The sequence below is a fragment of the Callospermophilus lateralis genome, chromosome 11 (genome assembly GCF_048772815.1).
Source record: "Callospermophilus lateralis isolate mCalLat2 chromosome 11, mCalLat2.hap1, whole genome shotgun sequence".
NCBI classification, from domain to species: Eukaryota; Metazoa; Chordata; class Mammalia; order Rodentia; family Sciuridae; genus Callospermophilus; species Callospermophilus lateralis.
Window position 1 is genome coordinate 77,921,386 of NC_135315.1, and position 19,790 is coordinate 77,941,175.

Genomic DNA, 19,790 nt, shown 5'->3' on the forward strand with positions numbered 1-19,790 from the left:
TGCTCTGTTCACCAACTCCATTACTGTATGACAATAACCTAGAGGCTTGAAACTGCTCTTGCCAACTGAGAATTTCCATTTACAACACATACTTTAAAATAATAAAAACTTCAAACACAAATGTAATAAAAACAGCAGTGTACAAATCCAACAGCTAATTAAAACTGGTCAGACTGTGGGAACTGAAGCAGCACCTTTTGAAAGAAAATATAGGTTTCCCTTTTATTTCCTGTTATTATAGAAATAAGCTTTCTAAGGAAAAAAATTCAAAGGGAATTAGTCCCTTTTGACATTTGACAAGGTAAATAAAAAAATTTGAAAATGGAAACAAGCATATTCAATGACTTGAATACCTCAGGTCCTTTCTATTTCTATACCACAGTGAGATAAGTTATGATGTAACCAACTTTTATGGGAACCACAGAGAATTCCAATTATAAGTTATTAAGCCTTTTTACCCCAATGCATTTTCTAAAGTAAAACACATCAGATATCTTGATACATTCATTCTTCCACTATTTCAAGCAGTCAGCAAGCCTACCCATTCTTGCACACTGTAAACATTCATGTCTGTTCAGTAATGTACCAATCAGCCATTAGAACAGTTTTGTTTTGAAAGTAAATTTATTTTTTATTTATTTTTTATTTTTTATTTTTTTTATTGGTTGTTCGAAATATTACAAAGCTCTTGACATCTCATATTACATATAATAGATTCAAGTGGATTAAGAACTCCCATTTTTACCCCAAATACAGATTGCAGAATCACATCGGTTACACATCCACATTTTTACCTAATGCCCTAATAGTAACTGTTGTATTCTGCTACCTATCCTATCCTCTACTATCCTCCTTCCCCTCCCCTCCCCTCCCATCTTCTCTCTCTACCCCATCTACTGTAATTCATTTCCCTCCTTGTTTATTTTCCCCTTCCCCTCACAACTTCTTATATGTAATTTTGTATAGCATTGAGGGTCTCCCTCCATTTCCATGAAATTTCCCTTTTCTCTCCCTTTCCCTCCCACCTCATGTCTCTGATTAATGTTAATCTTTTCTTCCTGTTCTTCCTCCCTGCTCTGTTCTTAGTTGCTCTCATTATATCAAAGAAGACATTTGGTATTTGTTTTTTAGGGATTGGCTAACTTCACTAAGCATAATCTGCTCTAATGCCATCCATTTCCCTGCAAATTCTATGATTTTGTCATTTTTTAGTGCTGCGTAATACTCCATGGTGTATAAATGTCACATTTTTTTTATCCATTCATCTATTGAAGGGCATCTGGGTTGGTTCCACAGTCTAGCAATTGTGAATTGGGCTGCTATGAACATCGATGTGGCAGTATCTCTGTAGTATGCTCCTTTAAGGTCTTCAGGGAATAGACCTAGAAGGGCAATGGCTGGGTCAAATGGTGGTTCCATTCCCAGCTTTCCCGGGAATCTCCATACTGCTTTCCAAATTGGCAGCACCAGTTTGCAGTCCCACCAGCAATGTACCAGAGTACCCTTTTCTGCACATCCTCACCAGCACTTGTTGTTGTTTTACTTCTTAATGGCTGCCAATCTTACTGGAGTGAGATGGTATCTTAGGGTGGTTTTGATTTGCATTTCTCTGACTGCTAAAGATGGTGAGAATTTTTTCATGTACTTGTTGATTGATTGTATGTCCTTCTCTGAGAAGTGTCTGTTCAGGTCCTTGGCCCAATTATTGATTGGGTTATTTGTTATATTATTGTCTAATTTTTTGAGTTCTTTGTATACTCTGGATATTAGAGCTCTATCTGAAGTGTGAGGAGTAAAAATTTGTTCCCATGATGTAGGCTCCCTATTTACCTCTCTTATTGTTTCTCTTGCTGAGAAAAAAACTTTTGAGTTTAAGTAAGTCCCATTTGTTGATTCTTGTTATTAACTCTTGTGCTATGGGTGTCCTATTAAGGAATTTGGAGCCCAACCCCACAATATGTAGATCGGAGCCAACTTTTTCTCCTATCAGACACAGAGTCTCTGATTTGATATCTAATTCCTTGATTCACTTTGAGTTAACTTTTGTGCATGGCGAGAGAAAGGGATTCAGTTTCATTTTGTTGCATATGGATTTCCAATTTTCCCAGCACCATTTGTTGAAGATGCTATCCTTCCTCCATTGCATGCTTCTAGCTCCTTTATCAAATATAAGATAATTGTAGCTTTGTGGATTAGTCTCTGTGTCCTCTATTCTGTACCATTGGTCCACCCGCCTGTTTTGGTACCAGTACCATGCTGTTTTTGTTACAATTGCTCTGTAATATAGTTTGAAATCTGGTGTCGCTATACCGCCTGATTTACACTTCCTGCTTAGAATTGCTTTTGCTATTCTGGGTCTTTTATTTTTCCATATGAATTTCATGATTGCTTTCTCTATTTCTACAAGAAATGCCATTGGGATTTTGATTGGCATTGCATTAAATCTATAGAGAACTTTTGGTAATATCGCCATTTTGATGATGTTAGTTCTGCCTATTCATGAACAGGGTATGTTTTTCCATCTTCTAAGATCTTCTTCTATTTCTCTCTTTAGGGTTCTGTAGTTTTCATTGTATAAGTCTTTCACCTCTTTTGTTAGGTTGATTCCCAAGTATTTTATTTTTTTTGAGGATATTGTGAATGGGGTGTTTTTCCTCATTTCTGATTCAGAAGTTTTGTCGCTGATATACAGAAATGCCTTTGATTTATGTGTGTTGATTTTATATCCTGCCACTTTGCTGAATTCATTTATTAGTTCTAGTGGTTTATTTGTAGACCCTTTTGGGTCTTCTAGGTATAGAATCATGTCGTCCGCAAACAGTGATAATTTAATTTCTTCTTTTCCTATTTTTATGCCTTTAATTTCTTTCGTCTGTCTAATTGCTCTGGCCAGTGTTTTGAGAACTATATTGAATAGAAGTGGTGATAGAGGGCATCCTTGTCTTGTTCCTGATTTTAGAGGGAATGCCTTCAATTTTTCTCCATTCAGAATGATGCTAGCCTGAGGCTTAGCATAGATAGCTTTTACAATGTCAAGGAAAGTTCCTGTTATCCCTAGTTTTTCTAATGTTTTGAACATAAAGGGATGCTGTACTTTGTCGAATGCTTTTTCTGCATATATCGAGATGATCTTATGGTTCTTATCTTTAAGTCTATTTATGTGGTGAATAACATTTATTGATTTCCGTATATTGAGCCAGCCTTGCATCCCAGGGATGAACCCTACTTGATCATGGTGCACAATTTTTTTGATGTGCCTTTGTATCCGATTCGCCAGAATTTTATTGAGGATTTTTGCATCTAGGTTCATCAGAGATATTGGTCTGTAGTTTTCTTTCTTTGAAGTGTCTTTGTCTGGTTTCGGAATCAGGGTGATGTTGGCCTCATAGAATGAATTTGGCAAAGCTCCCTCTTTTTCTATTTCCTGAAATAACTTGAAAAGTATTGGTATTAATTCTTCTTTAAAGGTTTTGTAAAACTCCGCTGTATACCCATTCGGTCCTGGGCTTTTTTTGGTTGGTAGTCTTTTGATTGCTTCCTCAATCTCATCCATTGATATTGGTCTGTTCAAACTGTGTGTATCCTCCTGACTCAGTCTGGGCAAATCATAGGATTTAAGAAATTTATCGATGTCTTCATTCTCTTCTATTTTATTGGAATATAGATTTTCAAAATAATTTCTAATTGTCTTCTGTATCTCTGTAGCATCTGTTGTGATCTTGCCTTTTTCATCCCGTATGTTAGTAATTTGAGTTCTCTCTCTTCTTCTCTTCGTTAGCATGGCTAAGGGTCTGTTGATCTTATTTATTTTTTCAAAGAACCAACTTTTAGTTTTGTTAATTTTTTCAATAGTTTCTTTTGTTGCAATTTCGTTGATTTCCGCTCTGATTTTAATTATTTCTTGCCTTCTGCTACATTTGCTGTTGTTTTGCTCTTCCTTTTCTAGGGCTTTGAGATGTAGTGTGAGCTCATTTATTTGTTGGTTTTTCCTTTTTTTGAGGAATGACCTCCAGGCGATGAATTTCCCTCTTAAAACTGCTTTCATTGTGTCCCATAGATTCCTATATGTTGTATCTGTATTTTCATTTATCTCTAAGAATTTTTTGATTTCCACCTTTATGTCTTCTATAACCCATTGATCATTCAGTAACATATTGTTCATTTTCCATGTGATGTAGGATTTTTCCTTCCTTCTTTTATCATTGATTTCCAGTTTCATTCCATTATGATCAGATAAAATACATGGTATTATCTTCACCCCTTTATATTTACTGAGTGTTGCCCAATGGCATAATATGTGGTCTATTTTTGAGAAGGATCCATGTGCTGTTGAGAAAAAAGTATATCCACTTGATGATGGTTGATATATTCTATATATGTCAGTTAAGTCTAGGTCATTGATTGTGATATTGAGCTCTATAGTCTCTTTATTCAACTTTTGTTTGGAGGAGTTGTCCAATGGTGAGAGAGGTGTGTTGAAGTCACCCATAATTATTGTGTTGTGGTCTATTTGATTCTTGAACTTGAGGAGAATTTGTTTTATGAACGTTGCAGCACCATTATTTGGTGCATAAATATTGATAATTGTTATGTCTTGTTGGTGAATGGTTCTTTTTAACAGTATATAATGTCCTTTCTTATCCCTTTGGATTAACTTAGTCTTGAAGTTGATTTTATTCAATATGAGGATGGCTACCCCTGCTTGCTTCCGAGGACCGTGTGCGTGATATATTTTTTCCCACCCTTTCATCTTCAGCCTGTGTATGTCCTTTCTGATCAGATGTGTCTCCTGGAGGCAACATATTGTTGGATTTGTTTTTTTAATCCATGTTACCAGCCTATGTCGCTTTGTTGGTGAGTTTAAGCCATTAATGTTTAGAGTTACTATTGATATATGGTTTGTACTGCCAGCCATATTTGATTATTTATCTCTTTTTTTTTAAATTTAGTTTGTTTCATCCATGATTAGCTTTCCCCGCTGCCCTCTGTCATTACCGAGGCTCTTCCCACTGTTGTTTTTGGTTGTTGTTTTTCATTTCTTCCTAGTGTAGTGTTTTGCTCAATATGCTTTGCAATGCTGGTTTTCTGGCTGCAAATTCTTTTAGCTTTTGTTTATCATGAAAGATTTTTATTTTGTTATCATACCTGAAGCTTAATTTTGCTGGATACAGAATTCTTGGTTGGCATCCATTGTCTTTCAGTGTTTGAAATATGTTATTCCAGGATCTTCTCGCTTTCAGCGTCTGTGATGTAAAATCCATTGTTAACCTTATTGGTTTACCCCTAAATGTAATCTGCCTCCTTTCTCTTGTAGCTTTTAATATTTTCTCTTTGTTCTGTATATTGGCTATCTTCATAACAATGTGTCTTGGCATTGGTCTACTGTGATTTTGTGTGCTCGGAGTTCTGTATGCATCTACAATTTGTATATCCGTTTCCTTTTTTATTTCTGGAAAGTTTTCTGTTATTATTTCATTCAGAAGGTTATTCATTCCCTTGGTTCGATTCTCTGTTCCTTCCTCTATCCCAATGACTCGTATGTTTGGTTTTTTAATGTTATCCCATATCTCTTGGATGTTTTTCTCTTGATTTTTTACCAGCCTTTCTGAGTTGGCTAGACTCTTTTCAAGATGATATATTTTGTCTTCATTATCTGACGTTCTGGCTTCTACTTGCTCCACTCTGTTAGTAATACTCTCAATTGAATTTCTTATTTGATTTATTGTTTCCTTCATTTCTAAAATTATTGTTTGATTTTTTTTAATAATTTCTATCTCCTGGTAAAGATGCTTTACTTCTTCTTTTATCTGTTTATGTAGATCATTTTCAATGTGTTCTTTCACTGTTTGAATTTGCTGTCTTGTATCCTCTTTAAGGTTCCATTCCATCTGTATAAGGTGTTCCTTGAGTTCTTTATATGACCATTTTTCTGGTGACTCTAGGTCCTCCTGGATATTTAGGCTGTCCTTCATTGTTTGTACTCCCTTTCTTCCTTGCTTTTTTATATTGCTCATATTACTTCTTGTTCTGTTTGATTGCTGAGTTACTGTTGACTCTTATAGATTTATTTGATGCTTGGGAGGAAAGATATTAGAAGGGAAGGGAAGAAGTCACTAAAGAGAATGAGGGTAGGCAAGTAGAACTCAAGAAAGGGGAAATAAGAAAATTGTAAAGAGATGAAAAGACAAAAAAATAGGAAATAGGGGAACAAAGAAATTTTTTTTAAAAGATAATAATGATAATAAAGAAATGAAAGTTAAAATTAAAAAAATTCATAACAATAAAAATTTTAAAAGGTTAAAAAAATTAAAAACATAAAAAAATAAAGAACAACAACCACAAAAAAGAAAATGCAAATGAAAGAAAAGAGAGAAAAAAAACGAATTTAAAAATAACAACAACAATAATAATAATAATAATAATAATAATAATAATAATAATAAATGCAGTCATAGAGTTCGATTAACTTCTCTTCCAGTAGGTGGAGCTGTGCCCACTGGGTCAAACTTCTCCTCTCAATAGGAGGGAACCAGTCACTGTGCAGCAGCAGCTCTTCCTCCCAGACTGGACGGGTCTCCAATCCTGAGTGTCTAGGGCCTTCTGTTGTGTTTCCTCGAACCAGGCCCCTCTCACCTGTGACGCTCACCACAATCCTGGCTACACACCAGGTTTGCTGCTCCTGGGAGCCTTGTTTTCATTAGTGCCTGGGCACACTCTCTGTGCCTGACTCCCTCAGACCCTAAGTTTGTAGAGCTTGGGGCTTAGAACCCCCAGGGAATTTGCTTACCTTCTGGTAGCCACACCCCCGGTTTCTGGTGCAAGAGACCTCAGTTGTCAGCACTGGTGGGAGCGGTAGCCGGGAGTCCCGCGCGGCGGTTTCCACGCCTGCGCCGGCGCCGGCTCCGGCGCCGCCACTCCCGCACCGCGGCTCCCGCACCACTCCTGATTCCCTCGGTCTGGCTATCGCACTCACAGGAGAGCTGGGATGGGTCCTTAAGTTTTCCCCGCTGTTCTATAGCTGAAAGAGCTGCGATCAGTCAAAAACAGAGATGATGACATCAGCTCTCCAAGATGGTGGCCGCTGGCTTCCTCTGTGGTCTGACTAATGTGGAGAATCAAATTGGATGGCTTCCTTCCCTGTCTCAAGCCCAGAATTCAGCTCTGAGTACAGTATTTGCACAGCTGGCGGGAGCCTGCAGGATCCGTAGTTCTGTATCTTTGCATTGTTATCTCGTCATAGTTTCCCAGCGAGTACCGCAGACTCTGGCCACGGGGCGGTTTGCTGAATAGAGCAGCGTGACCCTCCATATGGACAAATCTCTCGCGTTTGCGCCCCAGTAGCTGATCCTTATGCAATGGAAATCCTTCCTCTAGGTTTCATAGCACCCCAATTTTGCTGGAAATTTCTAACAAGCTAGCTTTTAGCCATTCTACCTTGTCATTTTCCTGCTTAGTGACGCAGTACACGGGGGTGCTGCACTCCCTTCGGCGCCATCTTCCCACCCCCCTTGAAAGTAAATTTAAATCAAGGATTTGTTCAAATTACTGATTTTTACTTATTCGACTTTCTTTTTGCTGATGAGGTAGAGGGTCTGCCCCAGAACATCATACTTTCAGCTATTATTAGCACACTGTTCTTCAGCAGTTGCACTGTACTTGCTCACCAGATTGCCAGGCATGGTATGCATTAGACAATCAAGTCATCAAGGGCGGGACTATTTCTAATTTATCATTAAGTACCTAGTGCCCAGCCAGGGAAGCATTTAAGAAAAATTTGTCAAATGCATGTGTAAAATATTTTATAGAATAAATTGTGCTCTTCTGTATTATGAAAAAAAGCTGTCTAGGGATGTAGCTCAGTGGTAAAATGTTTGCATGTGAGAAGACCTGAATTTAATCCCTGGCACTACTGAGTAAATAAAAAAATTTACTTTGTTACTTTATATATTCTAAGGCTTAGAAGTTTATAGTATCAAATTATTAAGATAATAAATACAAATGGAATTTTTGACACTTATTTGGTTTACAAAATAAGTTGGTGCTTCAATCCCTCTCCAAAAACCAACAAACAAATAATTCAAAAGAAAAATTTTAAGCTGCATGGAGTTACTCTCACCTAAGAATGTGTTTGATATATACTCCGACACTTGGTTTCCAGACTGGCTCATTTCAGAGAGATGGGTGAGCTCCCGATTAAGCATCCTTTTAAACTGAAAAACCAAAGGGTAAAATGAAATAACAGAAGAGGAAATTTTAAGTGAAATAATATAAGCATATCCTGGGACACAAAAAGTTACATCCCCCAAATTTTAAATTGCCTTGACAATTTAGAGGAGAACTCTTCAACAGAATCTTCTGCAATCATAGGAAGGAACCATAATCTGTGTCGTTTGTGATAGTAGCTGCCAGGCACAGGTGGCTGCCACACACTTGAAATGTGGTCAATGTGAACAAGAAACAGAATTTTGGATTTCATATAATTATCCTCAATTTAAATAATGTGTGGCTGGTGGCTATGACATTGAATAGCACAGATTCTGACAATCAATGACAATTAATAGTAAAAACAATTATACACTTTAATTGTATTATTGGTATTTAGATAAAACTATAATTTATAAGCACACAAAAGTGTTTTCACATGACTAAGTATGGTATATTTTTATCATTTGGTTTATCATTACCAGAAATGAATATATAAATAATATTGGTCAAAGGTTAAATCTGATATTTTACCCCAAAGAAAACTTTAAAAGATTTTAGTACTTTTTGGGAATTGTGGAAAAATAAAACTTAAATAAATACTGCATAATATATTCTTTAAAAATTTTTTTTCAAGTAAAAAGTACAAGGCTTATGGCTTTCTCAGCATTCACAGAATTTGACAACCCAATTCCCAAGTCATGAAACAACAAACAAAAACCCCATCAATTTTCATTATTGTATTTTATTACTTTGCAACTTGTTTTACTAAAGCTACAGTGCTTGTTTTATCCAAAGACACCACGCGGCATTGCCAACATTTTCAAAGATTTGATACTTCCCTGCACATCTGCTCCTTTTTTAAAATAAAAATCTTTAATAAAATGTTCTTATTCTTTTACACTTAAACACATTTAAATTTTGTCTAATCATGTATGCTCAACAGTCATACATGGCTAGTGGCTAATGTACAACTTAGAGATTTCAAAATGCATCCTTGGTTTATTACAATCTAATATATATATAATGCATTTACTATTTCCAAAAAAGGATAGAACCTTAAAAATTTATACCCTTCCTGTTTTTTATGTTTTTATTGCAATTTATAAATACCATAACTATTATGCCCACTGTTTTTCAATTATATTTGGCCACATATTTGCCATTTAATTTTAGCTCATCATTTCTTCCTGCCTCAGTTTTTTTTTTCTTCTGTCAAATATTTGGTGCTTAAAGAACTACTTTTATATTTCTTTAAAGCAGGGGAATTGATGGCAAATTCTCTTATGTGTTCTCCTCTTCCTTGAAAGTATTTTTATTCATATTAGAAATTTTGAAGGCTAATATTGCTAGGTAAAAAATTCTAAGTTGACATCTATTTAACTTCAGCCTTTTTGAGTTGTTATTCTGCCTTTAGCTTCCACTGTAACTATTTTGAATGCTTTTCCTTTAAGGGTATTGCTTCCTGTTGAATCTGGACATTAAGTCTATGGCCGTACAACCTTGAACATGTCCAACCTCACCTGTATCAGAATGTTAAGATTTTCTTTTGCCACCATTTCTAAAAAGGTATTCTATTAGGATCATAGATGTATTTATTCTTCCTTGAATACATCCTCTCTGGAGTTTTAGGATATTTTGTGTATCTTTGCCTTAATGTCTTTTGTCAACAGTGAAGATATTCAGCTAGCAGTTAACACCTCAGATATTTCTTCTAATATATTTTCTCCTTTCTCCTTCCCTCCAATCTGTGCCTCAAGTTTTATTATAAACACATTCTATATTATTTTTTCTTGTTGCTATTATTTTATATTTCTTTATTTCTGTGTGAATATATTCTACTTACTTTGCAACTTATTTTGATATGTATTCCGACACTTGGTTGCTATTATTTTATATATATATATATATATATATATATATATATATATATATATATATTATAATTAACATATAAATATATATATATTTATTGATATATATATTATTTTATATTTCTTTTTGTGTGAATATATTCTATTTACTTTGCAACTTATTTAGTTTCCTGTATACAATACTGTGTCATTTCTAATATGATCACAAACTCATTTAATCTTAATATCCATACATATAGCAACTCAACTGTTGGAGTACCATACCCTTAAGCATCTTTAGACACTACTCTTGGCATTTTCATTCCCCTTAGGTCATCTCTTAATAAAGAATTGACAGTACTGACATAGTAGTCGCTTCTTAACATGTCTTCCTTTGACTTTGAAAACAGCCAAAATAGGCTTTTTAAATATGCTTTTAATATTTCTCTTAACATAGAGAAACAATATATTTTTCAATATATAAAGTAACTGCAATTAGATACTTGACCAAAGCCAGATACATCATTCCTTATCTTTAGCAGCCTTTAAGTGGTTGAGCTTCACTAGAAATTCTCATTTAATTCTGGAGAAGAGCAGTGAATTTATCTTTTAGAAATGTTTGAAATGCAATTATTTCTCAGTGTTGAATTAGCTTATTTAGAATATTCAAAATGTACTGCTTCTCTACATAATTGTTACAAAGATGATCTAACTCAATGTAGTTAAATCTCTCCAAAAGTCAATCTTATTGATCACCTAAATTAGGCATAAGGATTGAACTCTCCCTACTAAGTACTGCAGAAGGTCATAACAACAACAAATCAATAAACTGATGGACACAGTAATGCATTCTAGCACTGCTGGCTGTCAAAAATGAACTGGTCAAGATAAATACAAGTTATAGTTGTCAATTCACAGGTCTAGGAACCTTATTCTCAAACTCAGGAACACAATGGTTACCTTCTTACTCTAGTTTCTTTTTGTAACTTCTTGTTAATTATAAAATGCACATGTGATAGAAAACCCAGAATGCTATACAGAAGAAAGCAAGAAACCATGTAAATCCATTGCTTAGAAATAATTGCAATCAGTTATATGTTCTTCTATGCCCTTTTTTAACCTCTGTGAGATTTTTCAATTAAAAATTGTCATCATATAACATAAAACATGGTTGCTTCTTGTTTTCACTTAGCATTTGATAGTATCATCTACTAGAAAGGCCTTCTAAGAATATTTGTAAGATGTTTGCAATACTGTTCAATTATTTTTCTGTCCATCTTATTAAATTATGTATCCTTGAGTAAATTATGGGTTACTGATTAATTAAGCTAATGGAAAGTGTCTTTTATTTAGTCTGGCACATAATAGTCGCTTAACTTATTTGAGTTCTTTTTCCTAGCCCTCTTTTTGATACTCAGTTCCTATTTTTGTGTATTTTTAAATTGATATTAATTTTTATGATTGAAGAACATGCACTTGAAGAACTTGATTATAGGTATGACTAGCTAGCCACCTCTTTATCCAATCCCACAAAAGAATTTAAGAAAAAGACATAGAGGAAACTATGTTCAAAAACATACTATATCATAGATAATCTCACATTGGAGAGTGGACAACACATCTTGCTTTACAGATGAAATCCACCTTTGAAAACACCCATTAAATAGAAATACACACACACACACACACACACACACACACACACACACACACTTAAAGGACAGTCTGCTATTAACATTTGAAGCATGCATTCAAGTATGTATCTCTTTGACTAGACATTGTCCCTGTCATAAGCTGCAAGTTGCTATAATCACAAAGTCCTTTTATGTAAAAGGTGTGAAATAGGCAGTACTTTCAGCCTCTGCAAGCCCCTCAGCAGTCCGTACATAGAAGGTGTCCACCTGCACTTTGTCAATGTAACTAAACACTAAATCTTCTGGGGCAAGTGGAAAAAATAGATGAGGATCCAGGTATTCACAGACCCATCTTCTAATTTGTGCACAAGCTCTAACTTAGAAGGAATATATTGCCATATGCACAAATAGAAAAATATTTGTTACCTGCAAATTTGGGACACAAATTACTGATGCATAATTTTTCTGGTGATTAAAATATATAATTCATCAAAATAGCCAGTTATTACAGATAAATAAAGCAAAAAATGCCAGAGAATCTATTGTGTAGACTGAATAAATGAGACTGCATATTCCATTGGATATTTCACATCACACACATTATGCCCAGACTATTCTTTTGTTTTTGTTCAAAACAGAAAATCCTGGGTTGGAGAAATCCATTATCACACATCTGTCTCTCTACCAAGGTTTTCAAGGAGCTCCAAAAAAGTGAATATTTAATTTTATCATAATTATAACTGACAGTATTTGAAGCAACCTCTCTCTTCCCAAAGGAAAGAATTGTGAGGGATTTCCTACAGAGTACTGTCAAAGAATCCATTAAGTTAAAACATAAGGATATTTCCTAAAAGGAATAAAAATCATTTTACTATTTGGCTATTACACAAAACTTTCAATCCAGGGAAACTAAATTAATAACCACAAAAATCACCACAATTGCTTTCTCAACTATTAGCTGATCTTACCAATTGGTTTTGGAGTGTATAGCCTGATGTACTAAAGAACCATATACTAAAGAATTCAACAAAAATTTTAAAATCTAAGTAGAATTTCTCTTATTTTGAGATAACTCTGTAACATTTACTAAAATAACTAAATAAAAATTACCATGACTGGGGAAAAAATGATGATTTTAAAAGTTAATAAAATGTATTCTTCTTGAAATATCATATTTCTTGATTAATAGATTTAAAAGACACAAAACACTGAACTGATTTTCAATTAAAAAATGGTTGCAATTTAATTGAGCATTTAGTTATTTTTAAAGTAGCCTCTAAATATTTCCTGCTTGGGAATTTCTTGTTAGTTTTTAATTAAGTAATTAGAAAATAAAACAGAATCATGGTTGCAATGAAGAAAAACATGAGAAAGATTTCTAAATCCTTTGTTTTCATTAAGCATCAGAATATCTGTGAGTAGCATTTAAAAGGCTTAAAGGAAAGTGAAAATGCAAATCTGAATGGTGTGTTTTACATTTCAGAACTACAGTTCTATGGTTTACATTCAAGATTGTATTTAAGTTCTATATTTAAGATTTTTAGGGCTGGGGCTGTAGCTTAGTGGCAGAGCGCTTTCCTAGCATGTGTGAGGCACTGGGTTCAATCCTCAGCACCAAATAAAAATAAATAAATAAAGGCAATAGGTCCATACACAGCTCCAAAAACAAAAACCTTTAAAAAAAGATTAAGAAAACAAATTATGTCCATCTCATTCCACCATCCTTACCCTAAGTACATGTATGAAGATATGAATGGTGTGACTCCACTTTGTGTACAACCAGAGAAATGAAAAATTGTACTCTATATGTGTGCTATGAATTGGAATTCATTCTGCTGCCATGTATAAAAATTAGAATAAATAAATAAATTAAAGAAACAAAAATATAATTAAAATATTTTAAAATATAGTCCTCTGAAATCCTGAATCATGCCACTGTGCTACTGGATATATTATATATATATATATTACATATCCTCCTAGTATACATACAAGAAGGTGGTACAGCTAAAACAGAAAGAAAATGCTTATATTTCGCTATAATTTTCTGCTAAAAAATCATTTAATTTGCTGTTCTGTGACAAGTTTGGAATACATCAGTATCAAAAGCTACTTAATTTAAATTGGCTGCATAAAAATAAAATCTTCAAAATGCATAAGACCATGTCTGTATATTTAGATTCTTGGAAGTATTGTTCATATCCAAAATATAAACATGAAGCCTTCAAAAAAATGATTCAAATATGAACTGGCTAAAAGCTAAGAGATAAATTGAGGAGTGAGGGGGGTTATGGGTGTTTTTTTTTGTGTTACATTTTATACTTTTCTGTATTTAAAAAAAGTAGCCAGGAAATGCTTAGCAGAATTCACATAATGAAAATCTATATATTTAAAAACATTTAAAAAATCTGGATCATCCATAAATTTAAACATTTAAATATTTTCTAAAAATTCAAGAAAATCTCAAAAGTAAAGGGGGAAATGTCCTTTAAAATAATCAAAGAAACAGATAAAATATTTCAAACTTCAAGTCCTTAAAGTAATGGAAAAATGAATCTTTAAAAATGTGTGCAATTGCCTCAATAATCAAGGATGAGCCTCACTTTCTGAAGTGATACTTCACCCAGAACTGAACTAAGTTTTTCTACCTTTCACAACCATCATGGAGGTAGAACACCATGCTATCATTACCACAGAGTAGGCAAAAAGCTTGCTAAATATGAACACATTCTTATTAAATTCAGTGTATTAATTCACTTCTTGAGATTAACAAAAGCATCATCATCATACAAACTTTTTAAATAATTTTACACTAAGATAATCAATTTTTATTTTAGACAAATATCAGTTAAATATTCAATGTCAATTTTTAATGTCATCTAGAGTTGTATATCCAAAGATGGAAAAAAAATATCTTTGTCATTTTAAGTAGTACAGGCATTTAGCAAGAACCATAAATTAACTGTATAAACATAAAGTGTTACATGTTAATTGGAATCCATAAATCAGAATAGGAAATTTGGCTAAAAAATTATTTGCAAATGAATTTATTTAATTACCTTGATATTTTAAAGCACAATACAAACTTATATCATATGACAAACAGAAGAATCACACACCCCTTTTGTTTTAGTCCCTAAATTTTTCTTAATCTTCTACAAAAGATAAGAAAAAAGGCAAAACCTTTTTTTTTTAATATGGTCTTTCATCCTCCTTACCTTCGTTGAAGTGTTCAGCCTTGTTTGATCACTCTTAACACTTTCCCTGAACTCCCAGGGTCCTGAACTTCTTTTCTTTCCACTGCTCTGACCATCCCTTCTTTGCCTTCTTCTATTAATCCCCTAACTCAGGATCTCCACAGACTCTCTCCCAGGCCTACACTCTTGAATGACTACTTCTAAGTTGAACATTAGTACTGTATTTCCAAAAATATAATACTCTTCCCTTTCAAATGTCCTGCCAGTCACGTCAAACTTTTTCAAAACTATGAAACATTTTTCTATTTAAAGTAGTTCTTATCATAACTAACTCCCATTGCAGTCAGGGCGCCCATGTTGCTTCCAGTGTCTCAGATGAAATCTGTGACTCCTATCACCCAATAGGTGTCTCATGTGAGTCACACACTGTCACACATAAATCATCTAACTGAATCCTCGAGTAACCCTGACATGTTCCCCTCTACCACATTACCTTCTCTCCTTCACCCAACATTGTGACCAAGTCCTATCTTTCATAAAATGCTACTACTTTCCTTTTGTTCCTTTCTATTCCCACTTCCTTCATATCAATCCAAATACTTAAAAGAGTAAAATAGAAAATACCTTCAATTTCCTTCCCTCCAATCTCTCATTTCCACATAAACAAGACACTTTAAGAGAAAAAATGAATTTCCCAAATTCACCCAGCACCTGGACTCTAATCCTAACTTCTAAATTGGTTAGTGCAGCAGCTAATCTGCAAAAGACTCCTAATGAGTCACACCACTCCACTATGCTGAATCTGTCCTGGCTTGTATACCCACATGATGATGCATGACTGCTGAGGCTAAGTCACAGAGGCCTTGAGCTTTCACCTTGCTTTCTTTTTGAATTTGCTATTGGAATCCCTGGGCTGATATGTAGGAAAGTATGGTGTGGGGGATATGGAGAGATTGTGCCTGCCTAAAAACAAGCACACACATCTGCCCAGTCACCAACCAGACGAGAGATGAAGAAGCCATCCTGGTCATGCAGCCCAGCTTAGCTTTCAGATGACTCCAGCCCCATCCACTACCTCACTGCAACCACAAAGGACCCCAAATAAGAATGTCTAGCCATGCCCACAAAATCATGAAAACTAGTAAAAATAAATTGTATTTCAAGTTTGAAGTGATTTATTATATAGCAATCAATAGTCAGAACAGTTAGGAGGATTAAATGAAATGTGTAACTCTACATCATGTACAACTAGACAAATGAGAAGTTATACTCTATTTATGTATGATGCATCAAAATGCATTCTACACTCACACATAACTAATTAGAATAAAATAATATATGCAAAGCACTTGAAATAATGATATATAATAAAACAAATAGCTATCAGATGATATTGATAACAATAATTCCATTATCATACCAACATTTTTAAAATATTATCTTAGTTGTAGACAGACACAATATCATTATATTATCTGTTTTTATTTGAACCCAGTGCCTCACACATGCAAGGCAAATGCTCTACCAACTAAGCTACCACCCCAGCCCCATACCATCATGTTTTAACTCTCAGATTACTACTTCTTTTCTTAATATACCTTGTTTCCTTTCATCTGCATCATGTCACTCTGTGTCTCAGATCTGAAATTCTGTCATTGAATTCCCACTATTTTCTTGTTTCTGACCTTTCCCCCTCCAGGGCCATGCTGATTTTCATTGCCAGACCTCATTTCCTCAAATCCAGCCTCAGCCTGTAACTTCAAAGCTAGTAACCTACCACCTACTTCCTTTCATCTACATTCCTCTGTGGGATCCAGATTGCTGCTCCTAATCCCTAAATGCAAAACTGTTTTCAGCTGCTTGTTCTGTCCCTGGAAGGCTAGAATTCCACCTGTCTCTTGGACCAGCAGCCCCCATTTCCCTATCTTTACTAGCTCCCTCCTCCTTCCACTCTGCCTGCCTCAAACCAGCCCTTCAAAGTCAGATTTCAGTTATTCAAGTATGTGTCAAACATAACTATTCCTGTCCTTCTCCAAATTTTAATTATCCTTTATTCACCCCTTCATATAAAAAATACTTTTTACTAGGCTCCTACTATATGCCAACCACTGTCCCACATGCTGGGGTACACAGTATAAACAAAACACATTTTCCTACCTGGAGCTTACATGCAACAACTAAGATAGCAAGACAAAACACACCACAGGATGATAAGGGCTATGGAGAAAGAGAAAGGAGAGGGAGGCAATGAAGTGTTAGGACACAGGGGATCAGGGAAGCCTCTCTGAGATGATGGTCATCCAGAGATCTGGAGCAAGGTAATCACCCAGAGCCCTGGGAGGGGGATCCAGGCTAGGGGCACACCCAGAGCAAAGACCTCCAGGCAGCAACACACGCAGTGGTGAGCTCCCAATGCGTATCACCCCCTATCATTTAAATCCAAGTCATACTTCAAAGTGGTTCTCAGCAAGCTCAGGTTCACTGCCCTGACTCCTTGTTATCTATCCGCCAGTCGATTTTATTCTTTGACAAGCGTCAAGTTAACATTTTCTTTTTACAACAAATGTTTCTTGTATCCTGAATTGAAATTCTTAATAACAATTCCTATGAATATACTTTGCTAAATATAGGCACACAGACTAAATACTCCCTACGTAGATAATCTTTCAAAAATTAAGTAGAATGGTTTATGTCAGTAACATAAGGAGAAGTAAAAGAATTTATATTGAATAATACAAAACATATATATTGTATACAACCATATTAAAAAATTATTAGAAGTTTAGATCTTACTATTCCTGTCTAGCTATGACCTTCAGGGACTTATTTAAATGTTTCATGCTTCAATTTAGTCATCTGGAAAATGAGAGTAGTGTCCACCTCATAGGGTTGCTGTAGGAATTAAATCAGTGCATATAATCAAAGCACTTGGAACAGTAAAAGCTACGTAAGTGTTCACTGTGATTTCTCTGATATGGAAGATGGCCATGAAAGTTACAGCAGCATGAAAATGAACACACAGAAATTATATTAGAAAAACTGTGTTTTTCTCCTGAAATGGTTAGGATTACTCTTGGAAGCCTTCATATATAACCAAGTACAAACATCCCTTAACATGATGCTGTTGCTGCATTACTGAAGAGCTAGTGTGGATAAAACCATGTAAAAATATTTCATGTGTGCATGTAAAAAGGAGCTGGGTTCTAGGCTCAGATTATTATAAGGGTGTTTTTCATTTACATAAACAGCTGCTGGGACTTTCATCTACATAAACAGCTGGAAGTCCTGTGGGTGGGACAGAGCAATCCTTCATGGCAAAGAACTTTCCTATGGACTTCAGGATGTCCAGTCTCCCTCTCCTCACCAGAGAAGCACCCCACACTGTGTTCCCCAAATTTTCTGAATATTCCAGTGTTAAGAATCTCTGTTCTAGTTGTTTCTATTGCCCTGAGTTTAGCCTCCACAATCAGAAGGTAGAATCATTGAGAGAAAATATATATCTTACTCTTTTTCTATATTTCTTGAGGTAGTTAATGATCACAAGCACAAAAAGGTTGTTCACTGATACAGAAGCAAAAATCAGCAACATTTTTAACCACCTATAGGAGATAGGAAAGGATCAGAGGTGTTACCCTCAGCAATGTCACTGAAAACATATAAAACAAATTATATATGGCAAAACAACAGAACCTGTCTTAAAAAATGATCCCAAAATGATCCCCTGCTTCTGACTGTCCACTGCCCATTCTCTTGCTGAACACAATGGTGTCTCCATTCCACAGATTGCCATCAGCAACAACATGCACTAATGCTCAGATACGTGTCAAATTTGAGTTGATTCAACTATAAATCCCTAATATGCTGCCAGAAGATTACTGCAAGTGTTAAGTAAAAAGTACCAAGGAAGATTTCCATATTTCAAGGGAATAAGAAGTCTTTTTTAAGCTCCAAGCTAAATTAAAACTCATTTTTATTTTTTTCCCATTACACAAAACAGACTAGAAGCTTGTTCCTACTGCCATGGTAGGAAGAACTTGGGGAGGTTCTAGACAATGCAGAAGAGAAATTCAAATGGATCCAGAAGGTGCAACTCTTACTGTCAGACTTGACTTCTGTGGATTTTAAACTGTCTCAAGTTATTAGACATCTATTATGCAATGAGAGTTTTATATACCTCATTTCTTATCTTTGCAACATCTCAGTAAGATAGATACTCTGCCCATTTTAAAGTCAAAAGATGGACGTTCTTAAACACTTGATAACTTGCCTCATGGGTGACAGCTGAGGCAAACCCAGTCTTCTTTCTGCCTTTGCTCACCATGGTCTGTGATGGTTCATCATCTAAAAGGCTGATGCAAGCTCTATGATCATTTATAGGAATCCAGGAGCAAATTCTTTTACCCTCAATTCTTCTGCTGAATCTACAGCATCTTGAATGAAAGAGCCATGGTTAGTATCTCTGTGGTCCCATCTCCAGACAGGGTGGATCCTACCAGCTAATTGAGTTAGGAAATTGTGCCCAGATACGCAGGCCCACCTGAGTGAGACATGGCTGTGTTTGGGAATGCACTATGAACCAGACAAAGATGGGCTCTCATGCAGAGTGGGGGCAACACATTCAGAAAAGGAACTGAGGACCAGAAATTTCTGACAATGCAGTTTGAGGGGCAGCACCACAGCTAGAATTCAGATTCCTAGTTGTAATCTGCCACTCTTGAACATGCAAATGGCTTATAAACATAGATGTTGAAACATTAAAAAAAAAACAACTTTTCATCAGCATTCACTTCCCTGTTCCTAATAATTCTTTTGAGAATCACTACATCCCACTCTTCTTCTTCATTTTCTCAGTCCTTAATAGACACTCAGAGCAATCAGCAAGCTCTCTGGAGTATTTCAGGATA

General features: G+C 35.2%; 1 protein-coding gene across 1 annotated transcript in view; it reads right to left on the minus strand.

The window, feature by feature from the left end:
- Positions 1-19,790, minus strand: part of LOC143410620 (3',5'-cyclic-AMP phosphodiesterase 4D-like) — a 269,804-nt gene that overhangs the window by 75,004 nt on the left and 175,010 nt on the right. Inside the window, exons 11-12 of the mRNA XM_076871442.2 lie at positions 12,435-12,455; positions 8,117-8,210 (exon numbers count right to left, since the gene is read on the minus strand). Coding sequence (XP_076727557.1) covers positions 8,117-8,210; positions 12,435-12,455 — 115 coding nt within the window. The remainder of the gene's footprint in view (positions 1-8,116; positions 8,211-12,434; positions 12,456-19,790) is intronic.